Consider the following 16049-nt stretch of genomic DNA (forward strand, 5'->3'; position numbering starts at 1 on the left):
ATAAAATGTTGTGTACTACAAATGACAAATTACTTGATGTTGCTCGTGCGGAAATGATCACCACTGACAGAAAAGTCGTTTGAAACACTCATCCAAGATGATTCAACATGACGAAGTAAGATGTTAGCATGGTTTTGTACACCTAGAAAGCTCCTTACTTCTTCTCTGACAACAGTTAAACCAATGTGCAAAAATTCACTGGGCAAAATAGGCAGTGCACACACTAGACATGCAAGGTCAATCAAATGTGAATCATGAATTGGTATCTCAGCTTGGACGAAGTTGGAAACAGTCTGTAAAGAAGGTCTCATTGAGTACACTCAACACCACAACTGATCATTTGCTGTGGTAGATCATAATATTTACTTACTTGCACAAAGTCTTGCAAACCAAATGTCACAGCAACTGGTGAAAAAACCATTCTGTAAGCAGTACTCTCCAGGCTGCCAGGCTGACTCATAATGGTTTTGAAATGTGTCCTCCCAAGAATTTGTTTTAGGTAAGAGAAAGCAGCTATAAAACTCTGCTCACTAAATCTCTCAATTATAAACCATGCCAGAATTACAAACTATAAAGAATCAAAATAAATTAGTTTTCTAAATTCAATATTCACCATGAAATTTTTCAATCTGTCAATGCAGTTATTGAATCTTGCATTACATACCGTGTTATCCCACATAGTACATATCACATGGATCTAAAAGTCGGAAACGTTGTAAATAAATTTTGATAGGAAAAGGCACGTTATAGAATGTTAACGGATAAGAGGAATCTTACCACATATTGGTGCGGAGATCCTTGCATCACAAACGGTGTGCTGAAGCCAAATAAAATGGTAGCCAATCTTATAAACTCCTTGCAATCTCGTGATAAAAGGAGAACCACAAGACTATTATCAGGTGCCAAGGTGGATCCACAGTAGACTGAATCATCAAATCCACTTGTAGCACTAATGCATCTATATCTGTCATCTCTTAGAACAGCATCAAGATCTTGCAAAGTGGTCGGCTTTACGGGCAAAGCATTTAACCTCATGCGCGCCATAGCAGGTTGCAGGCTGTGTGGTGTTAAAACATCTGGAAACAAAACTCTGCAATCAAACAAGAAATAAATGAACCTTCCGAATGTTGGCATGTTTTGAATGATGTGTAGTTATTGCATTTAAAAACCTTGTGTTCATGAAGACGTCTCCTAATGTAGCATGATCCAAATTAGAGGCCTCATTCACAAGCCTTTGGCGATCCAATTTTAAAGCAACATAAAATGGATCTGGTGGATGATTATGGAGAAGTGAATTCTCAAAACATCCTGACCTTAGGATTCCTGTTACTTGACAGCCGCCTCTCCATTTAGAGCAACGGAAATAGACAGTACTACCATTTTGCCTGGATCGTGTGTAGAAGAATCCATCGTTCAGGTGGTAAAGTGAACTACCAGTTTGAGCGCCTTGAATTTTTAACAGTGGTGGGAACTCCATTCTTCTGACAAAAAAAAATAGAGTCGAAGCATTACGTCTAGCGTGCAGGGCAAACAGCAAACAAGGCACCAAGGCCCTACTACAACCAAAAACAGTAGGGGACGATGCAAGATTGTAATTGAAGATGTTCTGAGTCACTTATAATCATTCTATGCTCTCTAGCGATCTTACCGATAAAATTTTATTGTGAATTGCGTGAATTGCAGCCTAACCTACAGACAAAGTCAACTACGGATTCGGACCTATAACAATAACAGAACAAATGACACGATGAAAACCGGATGTACAGCCTCTCCACATCAGAAGAAAACATCCGCTACCTGGTCTCTGCCGCATGGCGGCCGGCCGCCGTCGGCTGCTAGGACCAATGAGGGGCCGGCCGCCATGTTCGAGAAGGTATTTTCTTCCTCTTCTTCCCGCCATCAGCGGGCCGGGCCGTGGGTCCCCCGCTCGGCAAAGACCCCCCAAAGCACCTTTTAAAATTTGCCTTCGCGGGCCGATCCCTCTATCAAGAGGGCACTCCCCCCCCCCCCTTCTATCTGAAAATGGCCCAGCCCCCGTCTATTTCCCAGGGAAAATATTTTAAATTCCGGCCCCACAGAAAACCCTTGGTTCCCCCCGGGGCCCTACGTAAAGGGGAGGCCACAAAAAAAGATCTTCCCTTTTTCCTCTTCTTTTGCCCACCAATCATGGGGGGGCCCGGGGGTTGGGGAAATTTTTTGGCGTTTTTTTTAAAAAAAAGCCAGGTTTTTGCCTTCTTAGGTTGGGGCGACCATTTAAAACACAAAATATATTCATCAAAAAAATCATCCCTAGGAGGAGGCAAAATCTTTTTTTAACTATTAAAATTTTTGTTTAATTTTTGTCAACGTTCATGCACAGTTTATCACATTTAATGTTTTTTTTTCTTTTGATTCCTAACTGTAGTGGTGATGGATACTATTACCATTACAGCTATAACTCGCCCTCAACAGTATACTTCATTTGTGCTACATCAACTTGCCATGGGCGAGCTAAATGGCGTTATGGAAGTGCATTGGAGCAGACCCAACTGCACAACCACGCCCCAGATCCGTTGCGGGCCCTCACTCGAGGTTTAAGAGCGAACATTGTAAATCAAGCTAGATCCATGACTCACATTTCATTCTCTGAAATCATTCGTCAGGAAAGAAGCAGGTCAGTCATATCCCTTGATGCCCTTTACTTTTAAAAACTCTTGATCATAAGGTTTTGAAATTTTTCACATTTTTAATGTTTTGTCTGTAGAAATGCTAACCGTCAAATTCGTTCACGTCTCACCTACCGAGGTTTGCGTTCATCAATGCAGAGGTCAAGAAATGGAGTTTTTCCTCGCATTCCATCAAATTTACGGGAGTTGACTGCAATCCACCAAAATCCTGCCTGGGCGCATCTCACAAGAACAACGGACTTGCAAGATTTCATCTACAGTGGGTCTGTGGATTCACTGGATGGGTCTCATAGTGTTATTTACTGCAGCGAAAGGAATCTACAACATTTGAGAGAAGTTCCAGTAATGTTTGCAGATGGCACTTTTTACATTTCCCCATCAATTGACAACTGCTATCAGGTGAGAGGTGTACTTTTTATATCTGTCTTGTTGCCTTACTTGAATAATTAACGTGTTTCATAAGTGAAGTCTATCTTCTGGTTTCTGGAACTTTATCAGGTCTTCACTATTGTTTGTGTGTATGGCCACACAGTGAGTAATTTTAATAAGTCCTGCCTCATTTACAATTCTTCTGTTCTTTAAAGTAACATTCTTGAGAAATGATCTTATTCAGGTGATTCCTCTTTTGTGGTGCCTCATGGAGAGAAAGACAGAGGCCGCATATGTCTCTGTGCTTGTGCACTTACGGATTCGCTTGGGCCATTGGAATTTCACTCAAGTAATATGTGATTTTGAAGACGCAATCATGAACGCATTCAGAAGGGTCTTTGACGTGGTAGTTCAAGGGTGTTTTTTTCATTATGTATCGGTGGGTGTGAGACTTGGGCCTTTTCCTTTTATTTTTTTTTTTTTGGCAAAAAAACTTCCCTTTTTTGGTTTTAATTTTTTTCCTGTTTTTCCAGTTTTTAAAAGGAAAGTTTAACAATTTTTTAAATTTTTTTTTTTGGGGTCTTTTGTTTTTTTTTCCAAAAAGGGGATTTTTTTTTTTTAAGGAAAAAAAAAAGTGGGAAGGTCAAAATTTTCCCCCTTCATTTCCCCAGGTTTTCATTTTTTTGGTTTTTAATATCATTGGTGGTTTGGCCCCCCTTGCTCCCCCGGGCAATCTGGTTTTGCCAACAAGGTTCTCCAATTGGGCCGGGCGCTATCCCGGAAGGGGCCTTTTCTGGTTCCCCTTTTTTGGGGGGGGGCCCCCCCCCCTTATTAAAATTCTTATTAAAATAACCCCAAACAGGGCCGGCCTTTTAACGGTTTGGGGCGTTCCCCCCCCCCCCCAGGATTGTTTTTTGCAGGGTGTTAAGAAAAATGATTTTTGGGTTTTTTAATTTTTTTTTGGGTTTCAATAGTGAAACCCCCAAAAAAACAAAAAAATGAAAATTACCCGGGTGGCCGACCCCGTTCAAAATGAAACCCACCCAAACCAAAAGCCACCCAGGAAACAAAAATTTTGGGGTTTCCACCCCCACCAATTAATTGTGATTGCATGATTCTTTTTGTTTCAAGATGTTTTTGTTGAGATTGAAGATGCCACTGTGGATGACTTAAACAGCCTTAATCAAGGGCTTATTCCAAATAGGCATCGAAGCTGCTCCTCCATCAGCAATGACGAGAATATCATTGCTCTTACAAATCAATTGTTGCAATACCCTCTGCCATCAGATGAACAGATAATGACCTTCTTACACTCAGCGTCATTCAGTGTTGACTCTGTAATCCAAGAGGCCTTGGATTTAGAATATGATGAAGTGGTAGTTTAGGTCCCTTTTACATTTGATGTTATTTTATGGGCATGTACAGAATATTAGACCAAAAATGTGCTGCCAGGTTCCTAATCTTGCAGAATCACCAAAGATTATTCTTTCTGCATTTTTTTTTAAAAGATATAGGATTAAAACCTGTTTGACAATTGAAAAGGCTGAAACCACATACTGGCTTTATGATGATTCAACATCGCAAATGTTTATCCCTCTTGATTAATTAAAGCAGCCTTTGGTAATCCAGCCAATTTTGTAACATTGTGGTTCAATGAGTTGACGGAAAAAGGTAATAAATATCTTTGAAATCTAAATTTTCTTACTTAATGCTTGCAAAATTTGCCTTGCCCAACATTTTTCTAATACTTCAGTTTGTCGTCGAAAGTGACGAGTTCAGTGGATCTTTGTTCTCCAACACATACATCTTGAAATCGCTTGTTAGTTCCACACAATATTCCACATGTCGCAATTAAATTCCATATTATTTTGCCATTATGTTCAACACTCAGTGAAGTGTAAAACTGGAGACAAGCCGTCATGGCTAATCACATAGAAGTCACTGAGTCTTGGCCTTTATGAGCAAGGTGCCCATGCAGACACACGGGAATACATTGTAATGGAGATCCTTATCGGTAGGTCAGTTTCATAAGAGATAACAGGCACTACGAAACGTACCGCTCATTGGGAAGGAAAGTCCCGCAGGTCCCAGGGAAATGCCAGTTCCTCAAGGCACTGCCAGTTTCCCAGGACACTGCGAACGGTTTCCCAGGACACTGCGAACGGTGCGTGGTCATTAACTCAAACTGAAAATAATTTTGTTTGTGTATTTTAAATCAGGCGCAGGCTGGGTTGGAAACTAGTTTTAGTTCGGGATCTCTGGCTCTAACAGTTCGGCTCTCAGCGTCGAGGGTAGCTGTGCCGTTGTCACTATCTGGCCGGTGGACCAGCGCCCCATTTCCGCGGCCGCGATCTGGTCACCAGGGCTGCCCCAGTGTCTTTGTCTTTCCCTTTTTTGCCACCCGTTCACCCGCCGACTGCCACATAGGCAAGTTCGGATCAAGGGCGGATCCAGGGACGGGTTCAGGGGGGGTGGGGTGATGTCGCGAAAGTTGCCTACCTAAAGGGTTAATGTGCGACTGTTTGCCTACCATTCAGTCGGCTCCGCTGCCTTCAGGGAAGGGCGACCCCCCCCCCCCCCTCGATCGGCCTATTATATGGCTTCCGGTGACCGTGGCGCGAGACGCGACCTTCCGGAAAATAGAGCGAAGTGAAGTGGAGCGGAGAGGAAAGCGGAAGTGGATTCGCGCGGAACGGAATGGGAAGCGCGCAGCGAATAGACGCCTATTCCCACTCCGCTTCTCTTCGCTCCATCCTCCGTGCTCCATCCGGAACAGCCCCCCTGTGCATGTCCCATACTGAAGCCATACAATTCAGATCTTGTCTCGTCGAACATCACAATGACCCTTCGGAATCCACTGGTAGTCATGAAAGATATCGGCAAACTTGCGGAGGTTCGTACTAATATTTTGATATCTTTAGGGAATATTAGATTTGAAACCAAATACGTGTTTCTAATCTATCATAACCTCATTGCGCATCCGGCCTCGCCACGCCTCTGAGCCGGCCTTTCAATGAATGCCTGGCCATGTCCGTCCTCCAATTACTGGCACTATTTGAACCAAATGTAACAGGCGATGTAAATTACTATGCTTTACCATTTTTAACAGTCACATGCGAACTATTCTCAAGAAAAATGCCAATCTTGGGACGTCGGGCATGGGCGGACACGCATTGTAAGGCAACCAGGTTTCTTGTTCCTTTGCTATCTGCCCCAGTGTTTTCCAATGTTTTTGGATAGCATACCAACGAGAACAAGCAGGTCAAGAAGTCGTATGGCCCAAGAATGGCATTTAGACGTCAAAATCTAATCCTCTGATATCAGTCCCAGTTCATTATGTAATCGTTTTGTCTTGCTGCTTCCCTTGGGGCACAAAAGCTACTATTTCTTTTCAATTAAAAATTCTATAATTTTAACTGATTTGCATAGTATTTCTGACAGCTCAGAACATTTTGGCGTGCCTCAACCTGTAAGAACTGAACCTCTAATAATGAGCAGGAACTAAGAGGAACTAGTAAATGACAAAAACTTTGATATGGGTTACATTAATTTGGTGCTTGGCACTGCAGACAAAAGAGGGTTTGCACCAATTAATTTATTTTCTGTCTTTTGTGATTTAGAACACGGATGGCATATTCCTCATTAATTCAGCAGACATGAAGAACATTGAGGTGGCGATTCAAGGGCCAGACGGTCCGTTTTCTTCTGGCATATTCCACCTGAAGCTTGTACTGCCTCAAGATTACCCTTTTGAGGCCCCAAAGGTAAAGCCAAAGAATCCTATGACCTTTTTTTTTCTTTGGACTTGCCTAACTCAATGTTAATTCTAATCAAGTGCCTCTTGTTATTACAGGTTGTTTTCACTACCAGGGTATTTCACCCTAATGTTGGGCCACGGGGAAAGGTATGCATGGATCGACTGGCTGAAACATGGTAAGGATTTAGAACGGAAATCCTGACATTTTCTGAGAAGTCATTGTGTAATTACAATGTTATATTTTGTTAAAGGAAGCCATCTATTCCCTTGAAACATGTCTGTGTCATGGTTCAACGTCTGCTTGCTGAACCAAACCCAGAAAGCCCATTAAACACCGACGCAGCAAGAATGCTGTCAAATGACCCCGAGATGTATGACCGTACCGTCTTAATGTGGGTCAAAACTCATGCCCAGGGTAGGTTTTGGTCTTTTTCTGACTGTTTGTGTTACAAATCATGCATTACATCCTTATTTTGCTTCAGGTGTTTACTCGTATCCACCATTTGACCAGAAACTTGAGGACCTGTCAATGAAGTGTGGTGATATTGAACAGGCCCTTCAGCTATTGACAAACACCTACTGGGTGTATGATGATGCCGTCAGTCGTCTCATGTAATCTTAATTATAAGGTGCCTTCTTTTTTACTATATTGTTTGTGTATGCCAAAAAGCAATGAAATTGCCTCCTTTTGTACTTAATTGTTTCAGTGTGTCAAAACAATAAGATTGCATCCTTTTTACTTAGTTATTGTGTGTCAAAAAACACTATGATATTGTGTGTCAAGAAACACTATGATTAAACATGAAACTTAAAAAATGAGATTGAGTGTCAACTTTTGAATCCGACTCTTTGACAATGTTATGTGTGATATGAGTGCCAAAATTTCCCACTTCATACAGTGAAATTAACATATTAAATACAAACAACAATTTATAGCAGCCTTATCACTTTCACTGAAAAAGCAATTTAAAATTTTCTTTTGGTCGTGTTTCCATATTACTCAGAAGGCTTGCAATTACAAACAATGTGACTGCCCTTCTTAGATTGGAACACAAATATTGGATGTCTGAGAATTCTCTATTCTCAAAACCAACATGGTTTAGGAACATGCGAAAGGGAAAGAGCAATTAGGGGACCGCTCATGTGCCATCATGAAGGGGAAATTGTCGTTTTGCTGCATGATTCTCCAGACCACAAATTTAAGTCATTTTAGAAAACATGATGAACTTCTTCAAACAATTGATACATTAATCTAAAAATGAAAGAGTTTTGGTACTCAATTTGGTATGTAACGTTGGGCTTCACAGGTTTCCAGGATGCTGGGAGCAGCTTGACAGGAAACTGCGCAGAATGTACTGCTAAACATCTGAAAACGGCTGTTGTATTGTTAACCAATGTTTTCTGTTTATAAAGTCAGATATATTATCCTGAAAGCTCGGAGTTATTTCAGAGATTCTAGAGTAGGGGCAGCGATAAGTGGACTTGCAATAATCTCAACAATTTTGGATAAGCATTTTATGCTTTATTATTATTACTTTTATTGGGTCATATATCATGTTTACAAAAACACCAGGACCATGTCGGTTTACCACAATACAATTCAATTTAACTTGACAAAGAAGACCTGCTCACGAACTTGACATTTTATCATCCCACTTCCAAAATTCTTCTTTTTTATAGAACTCTCTTTCTATAAGCCACTTCTTAAGCTCTTTTTCAAAGACCTTGGCTTTTTTATACTTTATATCTTGTGGCAATCTATTATATACTTTTGACATATTGACAACATCTCCTTCTTTTGAGGTCACTTTTTCTTCTCTTACAATAAGCCTGTTCGAGAGTATTTCGCAATTTCTTTGCCATCACTGAAATTTTATAAATATACGAACTCGTGGGTGTTGAAAAACCTAATGCCTTAAAAATTCCTCTACACATTTTCCTTTTGTAGCATTTAGTTAATCTAGTGGCAGTTTGTTTGCTTTCCAAAGATTGCTATATAACATGAACTTCACAGAAGGGGCCCCTAAATCGCAGAAGTTCCTTACTTATAGAAATTCACAGGAAAATTTCAGTTGTATACTCTGAAGCCTTCTCACAAAAAAACTAAAGGTATCAAGCTATCAGCCAGCCATAATGAAATGTTACCTCTAGATAGACAGCACAAAATGACAGCATTTGCATTGTCATTATGAAAAACCTCACAACAGAAGTAGTAAGCAATAAAATATATATGACAATGATAAGCTGTCTGGAGAGTTCATTATCAAAGTGACTTTTCCATGCACATTAAATGAGCAGGAACAAGTAAACATAAACTAGAACACAACACAAAAAACCTAAGATCTGATTCAACACAGCATCTATCTGCATTGAAACAGACAATATGTCAAGACGATTCCTGCCTCGCAAAATTATATCATAATATCAACTAGAATGATTACATCGGAGGAGTAAACTACTTCATATAGATACAACATCTAGAGAGACCTTTACCAAAGGCACTTTTCCATGCACATCAAATGAGCAGGAACAAGTTAGTACAACCATATTATACAACATAAAATTCATCTAAAACACAAATTAGAACAAGACAAAGAAAAACCTCAACATACTTGATTCAACACAACACCTGCATTTTATCATACAATTTCTCAAGACAATTCCTGGCTATGAGGACGCCAACTTCAATGATCACATCGGAGGCAACTGCAACTTAACACATAAAAAATAAACAGAGCATTCGGAGAGTCTATTAGAAAAGTGTCATTTCCATGCACATAACATGAACAGGAACAAGTGAAAATTGACATATTATACAACATAAAATAAATCCAACACAAAAAATTGCAAAATTATAAAAAAAGCCCCCAATCTAGTTTGATTTTGGATAACGTTTGCACTTTATCATACAATTCATCTAACCCTTTGGTGGAAACTGGCCACATAATCAGCCCGTCAATCAAAACAAAGCAATAGAAGATTAAACAATTAACCAAAATTTAGAGAAGCAGAACCAGGCGAACAGAATGTCTCACAAGATGGCATCATGTACAATCAACAAAAAGAAAACACTGATAATTATGGACAAAATCTATGACCTGGGGTTGCCAATTTGGATCAATTTGAGGGGATGATAGACTAAATTTCATTTTTTGTTCTTTTTAGGCACTGAACTTTACTTTTTGCTACCTTCCTTTTCATGCACTTAATGAGGGGAGCATAACGTTCCACAATGTCAGCCAATAGCACATCACAGTCCATAGGATGCCTTCTTTTCACATGACGAAGCAACCTCACAAATGCAGAAGAGGAAGTGCATGAACTTGGAATATTACATCCAGGGCATTCAAGAATAATCTTTGTCCTTTTGACTTTGTGTGGTGGGAAGGGGTGAAAACCAGCATAATCAGAGCACTCTGAAAGACTCAGGGCAGCATAGGTCTTCACAATATGAAGCAGATTTCCCAATAGCAGCTGTTTCTTAACAGTTGTTTCAAGTATTGATTCGGTGCCTTGCACTACATGATAAGAAAATTTGTCTCCTATGTTTTCTTCTCCATTTTCATCTGCAGCTGGTTCTGTTTTCACCCCACTAAAATTATCTTTGTAGACCTGCATGGAAAAAAAGGGAAAGAATATTATTTGGGATAATTGGGGGGAATGACATTGAAAAAGCATATATCTAAAATCAGCTCTATTCTTACATCAGCAACTGCAAGTGGAAAAGTGGGTAAAACATCACTTAATGAGCATATTTCTTCACATTGTGAGCATGTATTACTGAAAGGACCAGCTCTTGTTTGGCAGTTTTCCTGTGATCCACATGGCAAAATGAGATTCTGAGATTCTGATTCGTTCCTGAGAAAAGAACAGACAGAACACAATTGATTCTGACAACAGAAATTTGAATTTCTATAAAGTTCCAGCAAATCTCAATGAAAACCAGGACTCCACATGTTGAAAAGGGACTTATTTCAAAACCTTTGCCCCCAGAAAAGAACTAGGTCTGTCATAATTTTAATAAGGTAACTATTTAAAATTGATCTTAAAATAATTGCTTTTGTGGGTAATCAAAGCAAAAGTTAAACCAGCTCACACATACAGAAAGTGGCCTTGACGTGATGTTGGCAGTCTGCAAACTCTCTCGCTGCACTCAGCAGAGGCACTAGAGAGGGTGGTGCAAATAGACGAATAAAGTTGCACATCTGTTGGGAGTGTCATGACCTGCTTAAACAAGACCAGACTGATTATGTGAAATCCTACACAATTACCAGAAACTGGTAAGACATAAGTGAAACATCTTACCAAAATAATCTTTGTGACATCTGCAAAGCTTTGGTAATCTTTGTCATACATTCCTAGAGGAATGCCACACACATTCCCCATGTGCAGATTTTTACAAGCGGCATATGATTCCAGCAATTGCTTGAATCCTGATGGTACGAGGCACCTAAACATAAATTGTAAAGGAAGACACAACTAAATAAAAGATAAAGCTTTAAAAAAAAACACATTTAACCAATCATCATAAACACACAAAGAAACCAATATATTTGTCAAATGTCATGGATTGGCTTCAGCAGCTTCTCTCCAAACACACCAATGGAACACAATGTTGTCTGAAGGAGAATAATGTGGAGTACTTAGGTGCAAAGTCCATGTAAATCTGACTTCATTTTGGTTCGACACCAGGTAACGATCAGCAAGTCCATTAGCAAAAAGATTATCAGCAAGGAGTTTCAGCAACCCTCTCATGCAACTCCAAGAGTCCTTATCGAACAAATACAGATCATGCCCGGGAAGCAGTACTTCTAGATCCGGCTTCAGAGAGAGTAAATGCATTCTTCCAAAACTTTGCATTGAACAACAGACGGTTCATAGTACTGTGTTGGACTGCATCTTTCTGCAAATAAGAAGCAGCATTAGAAGACAATAGTGAACGTAAATCACCGTCATGAAAGGATAATAATAGGAATTGTAGCGTTCCCCGAATGTAAGAAGTGAAGTGGAAACGAACTGTTAGGTTAAAGTTGAAAATTGAAGTTAGATCTAATGTTCTCCACTGTGCACTAAAAATCAGTAAATCTGCACAGCAAATGACCATCGATGTCGACTGATGATGAGTTTGATGTTCAAACCATCTCAGAATAAGTGAAGTAAATTTGACGCGTCACAGATAAGAGCAGCAAGAAGCCAGTGTCAGGAGTGGTCGTGTCGGTCCGCGTCCGCACCCCGCACTGCAGTCTGCTGGGGAACAGGGTATGAAAAATAATCTTGAAGCTTCTTTGTACCCTATGAGAATTAAATTAAATGAATCTCACACCGGAATCCAGGGTCGTAATTCAAAATAATCATGGTCTGAGGTAAAATTGACTGGTAAAAATATTAGCATAGGCTTTTATTCAAAAACCGGTCATAATTTTTATTTTTACAAAAAATGATGACTTAACAAAAATTGAGTCAGGAAAGATAAACAAAATAAAATACATACACTGCATAAGCAGAAACTGAGCCATTGGATATTATTTGCTGAGACTTTTGCATCAAGTTGATAAAAAGCTTATTTTTCCCAACCCAGAACAAGATTGTGGAGCGAGTCCTCAATGTCTTTGGCATGAACTTTGGCTTCTACCTCTGAAAGTGGGTACGATTCCAATGAGAAATTATTAGTGGCAGGAGGAGTGTCATTCCAATTCACACAAGAGTAATTAGTGATTTTCTTCGGCAACAGCAGGTCCTCATAACTTTTGGGTACTGAAATCCCTTTCATGTACAAGACATTGTACTTCTTGAATGCAGATCGACCTTCTGATAAAAATGTCTCAAAAATCCTGTTTTTTTCTTCGCTTGAAGCATCCAATTTCAGCAAAGGAATATTCCTGAAACACGAGATATGATTCTGATGGCTGAGGCTTCATCAACAATAATGAAACAAAACAACAGAGCTTCATACTTTTCTTGATGAGATTTAAATTGATAGCAAGTAATATTTACAAAATTTTTGCATTGCTTACATTATTTCGAAGAATTTACATGCAGGAATGAGTTTGTAATTGTGGTTATTCAGACTGTTGAAGAGATGGTTAACCTTGTCTAGGTGCTGCATGAAAAGTTTGGGAGAAACTGGGTTGATCTTATCATTTTCAACACCCATTTCTTTGCAGAGGTCCTTGGCATGGCATAAAGCCCAATGACGTTTAATATTAGATGAAATGTTAATCCCACAATAAGTGCAAGGCTTGAAGCTCTTGACGATCTGGGCCTTACTACTGGGCATATGTCCACCCACTTTGCGTTTCTTGCAATCAGGTCCTGATTGCTTACAAGTTTCTGATGTACTTAAAACCTGGAGTTGTTCCAGATTTCCTTCATTTTCTACCTCAGAACAACAGGTATCCTGTAAGAAATTATTTTAAACAAGTTTCCATCAGTTGAAAATAGATAAAATTATTGAGACAGTGACAACACCTACCAGTTGCCACTCATTTTGTGGAGATAAGTTTGGATTTGTTCTCTTGGTTGCATCTAAGTTGTAAGACCAGAGCACTTCCATTCCAGCTACTAAACGACGCCCATGGACCCTTGTCACTGACATTTTATTTCTGCGTGGTTCAATGGAAGAAATAAATCTTTTGCATTCCACTCGATCCACTTCATCAAAGTTTGCAAGACTTATAGGACCACCCAGATAAATGTTGTCGCTAGTATCTGTGCAGCAGAGAGACCTGAGATAGCGGTGGCCAGTTGGACATTCCTCTACAGATGGAACTCTTGCTAGCCATCCCATTATCCCTGGATTATTCAAAGTCAGCAGCCTGTCAACAACCCATACACATAGCAATTAATAAAGTCCTCTTAAATACTGTGTCAATTCATTCTTTTGAAACTTATGCAACATATATACTTTAGCACTATTAGGTAAACAAGCTTCTCAAGGGACAAACAATAATTTTTCTTCACAAAACTTATAGAAAAATTATAATTTGCAGAAGATGATTACAAACATCAGCACATTTAATAGGCCCACAAACTGTGCTGTGGTTTGAAACAAAAATTGGGAGTAAGTCAGACAGATTTTACTTACTTTCCATTATGTTCAATCTCCGGCCCAAAGAAGAGACCCCATCCATGTTCTGTTTTTTTGCAAGTAAAGTTCTGTGCGGCAAACATCCACATTTTCCTCACCTCTTCCCTTAAAATTTGGAATTCAACTGGATCCATGCCTGGGAAGTTTAAACGGTTAACTGGAACCGCATCACATTTTCTCAGGGGTATGTCCATTAAAAAGTTTGCCAGCTTTAGATCATAGTGATACAACTCATTTAGTTGACTAGCACTTAAGCAATATCCGATGGAGTCCTAAGAATGAAAGTACAAAACCCAATAAGAATTTCCGATCAAAGCAAAATATAAGTAAAGCGAGTTTTATTTTTAAAAAAGTTAAAATCAATTTTCTAAGCAATTGTTGGCAGAATTTTCATTTTTAGTGCATTCATACTGCAACACATGAATTTATTCCCACAGATGCAACCCCGAGCTCTGGTTCCAAATGTTTGGTTGTTTCTGATTCTTTTCCTCTTTGGATCCAAGACTCAGAACGAATTCTGGTCAAAAGTAGTCAAAATTATTCAAATTTTCTGCAGTGTCAAGTTCTTTCAAATAAATTAAATGCTTTCAAAATGTTATTCTGATCGATTACTTTGAAATTTGTCAACAAGTAGAAAATTTGAATGAAACGACTAAAACTTTTACATAAACTATAATGGGCAGGTGAGAGAGAAACACCCACATAACCCTATCTGTGGGAACAGGCTCATGTAATAGCAAGTACATACACAAAAACCAAATCACCTACCACCAACAATGAGGATAATCGTAATAACTTTATCCTCTTCATTAACTTACGTTACGTAACGAGGCCGACATGTTGCTACAAAGAACAAGTAATTACCAATAAAGTACGAACTTGCGTCAAAAAAATTCAAAAGAGAGAGAGAGGGGGGATGTGGCCAGGATCTCTAGTAAATCGATTCAACAGCACGGACAGATGCAGGTTCGTGGGAACCTGTAGTTTCCCAGGAGGCTGCCGTGCCCGATGTTTCGCGCTCCACACATCAACAGCCTCAACCCCCCGAACCGGCGTGTGACGTCACGGTGCTGCGAATATGCGTCAGGACTGCGAATAAGACGTTTATCTTCTCTTTTCGGCCAGTTCTATTGAAGGTTTCACTAGTTTTTTAGGAGTTACGCCGTGATGCCGTCAAACAGCTCATCGAACTTGGTCGAAAGAGAAGGTGAAGAGTAACAACTCGGACAGATCTCCTAGGCCGGTTGGCTGCGCCTGTTCCTGCGCTGGCTCCTCGCGTTACGAATTGTTGTCAGCCGGAGAAAGGTAGCAGAAGAGAAAATGTTTCCTGTTCACGTAGATCGTGTTTCCTTACAAAACGATCAAAAGTGGGAGAGTAGTTTTATCTCGTGGATAGAGGATCTTGAAGAAAGATATGTTGGAGTTGAAGATGGATTCTTTGTGGTAAATAAATTATGCACCATAACCTCACATTTTGTTGTCAGACTTTCATGAGGTTTTCACATAGCTTTTATGTTCTTTTCTGTTATTTAGGCTACTGTGGACCCTTATATTCGCTTGCTGCAACCCCAGGATGAACAGCAGTTTGTAGCAAGCCTTGCCGAAAATCACCTCTCAACGGTCAGTAGGCAAACGCTGAAAAAATTTAAGACTGAAGGACTTTACCACCTTGCAGGTCACAAAGCCCAGGAAAATCACTTTGATCTATTTAAAGCCGAAACCAGTAAACTGCAGCTTTATAAAGAAGCAAATTGTTGGTATGTTATGCCAAGCATCTGTTGTGTCTTTTCTTGTTTCCCACTTGCAGATCAATTCTTTATTACAATGATTGTTTACAATGGTGTCATGGCACTGAATGCTTTAGGCAGGCACTTTTTCTTAAACAAGCAAAATATTTTATACGCCCAAAAGTTTTTTTTATTGGCAAAAGGATAGGTAAAATGCCGACAAATTTGGAACACATTACATCCATAACGTAACCTTAAGTAACACAGAACATAGATTAAACCTTGCCCACCTTTAAAAATTCATTTCTATGCGTGAAAAAGAATCAGTGATTGCAGTTTTTCTCAATTAGTGTATTGTTTGTGTTCTGTGTGGTTGAACGTGAAATTTGGCACTTAAGGCCTCAAATAGTTAATATCTATTTTTTTAAAAATTTTTTTTTTCA

At 39.5% G+C, this 16049-nt stretch overlaps 2 protein-coding genes across 2 annotated transcripts; both read left to right on the forward strand.

Annotated features, from left to right (window-relative positions):
• The first annotated feature begins 2606 nt into the window (after positions 1-2606).
• Positions 2607-4640, forward strand: LOC117642389. The gene is made up of 6 exons (XM_034380493.1): positions 2607-2653; positions 2744-3065; positions 3165-3197; positions 3280-3478; positions 4167-4411; positions 4461-4640. The coding sequence occupies exons 1-6, from the start codon at positions 2607-2609 to the stop codon at positions 4638-4640; spliced, it is 1026 nt and encodes a 341-aa protein (XP_034236384.1).
• Positions 4641-6694: 2054 nt separating this feature from the next.
• On the forward strand, positions 6695-8048 carry LOC117642392. Its single transcript, XM_034380540.1, has 5 exons — positions 6695-6799; positions 6889-6939; positions 7044-7207; positions 7275-7390; positions 7896-8048. The coding sequence occupies exons 2-5, from the start codon at positions 6920-6922 to the stop codon at positions 8046-8048; spliced, it is 453 nt and encodes a 150-aa protein (XP_034236431.1). The 5' UTR covers positions 6695-6799; positions 6889-6919.
• Positions 8049-16049: the final 8001 nt, after the last annotated feature.

The sequence above is a fragment of the Thrips palmi genome, unplaced genomic scaffold (assembly GCF_012932325.1).
Source record: "Thrips palmi isolate BJ-2018 unplaced genomic scaffold, TpBJ-2018v1 HiC_scaffold_16, whole genome shotgun sequence".
NCBI classification, from domain to species: domain Eukaryota; kingdom Metazoa; phylum Arthropoda; class Insecta; order Thysanoptera; family Thripidae; genus Thrips; species Thrips palmi.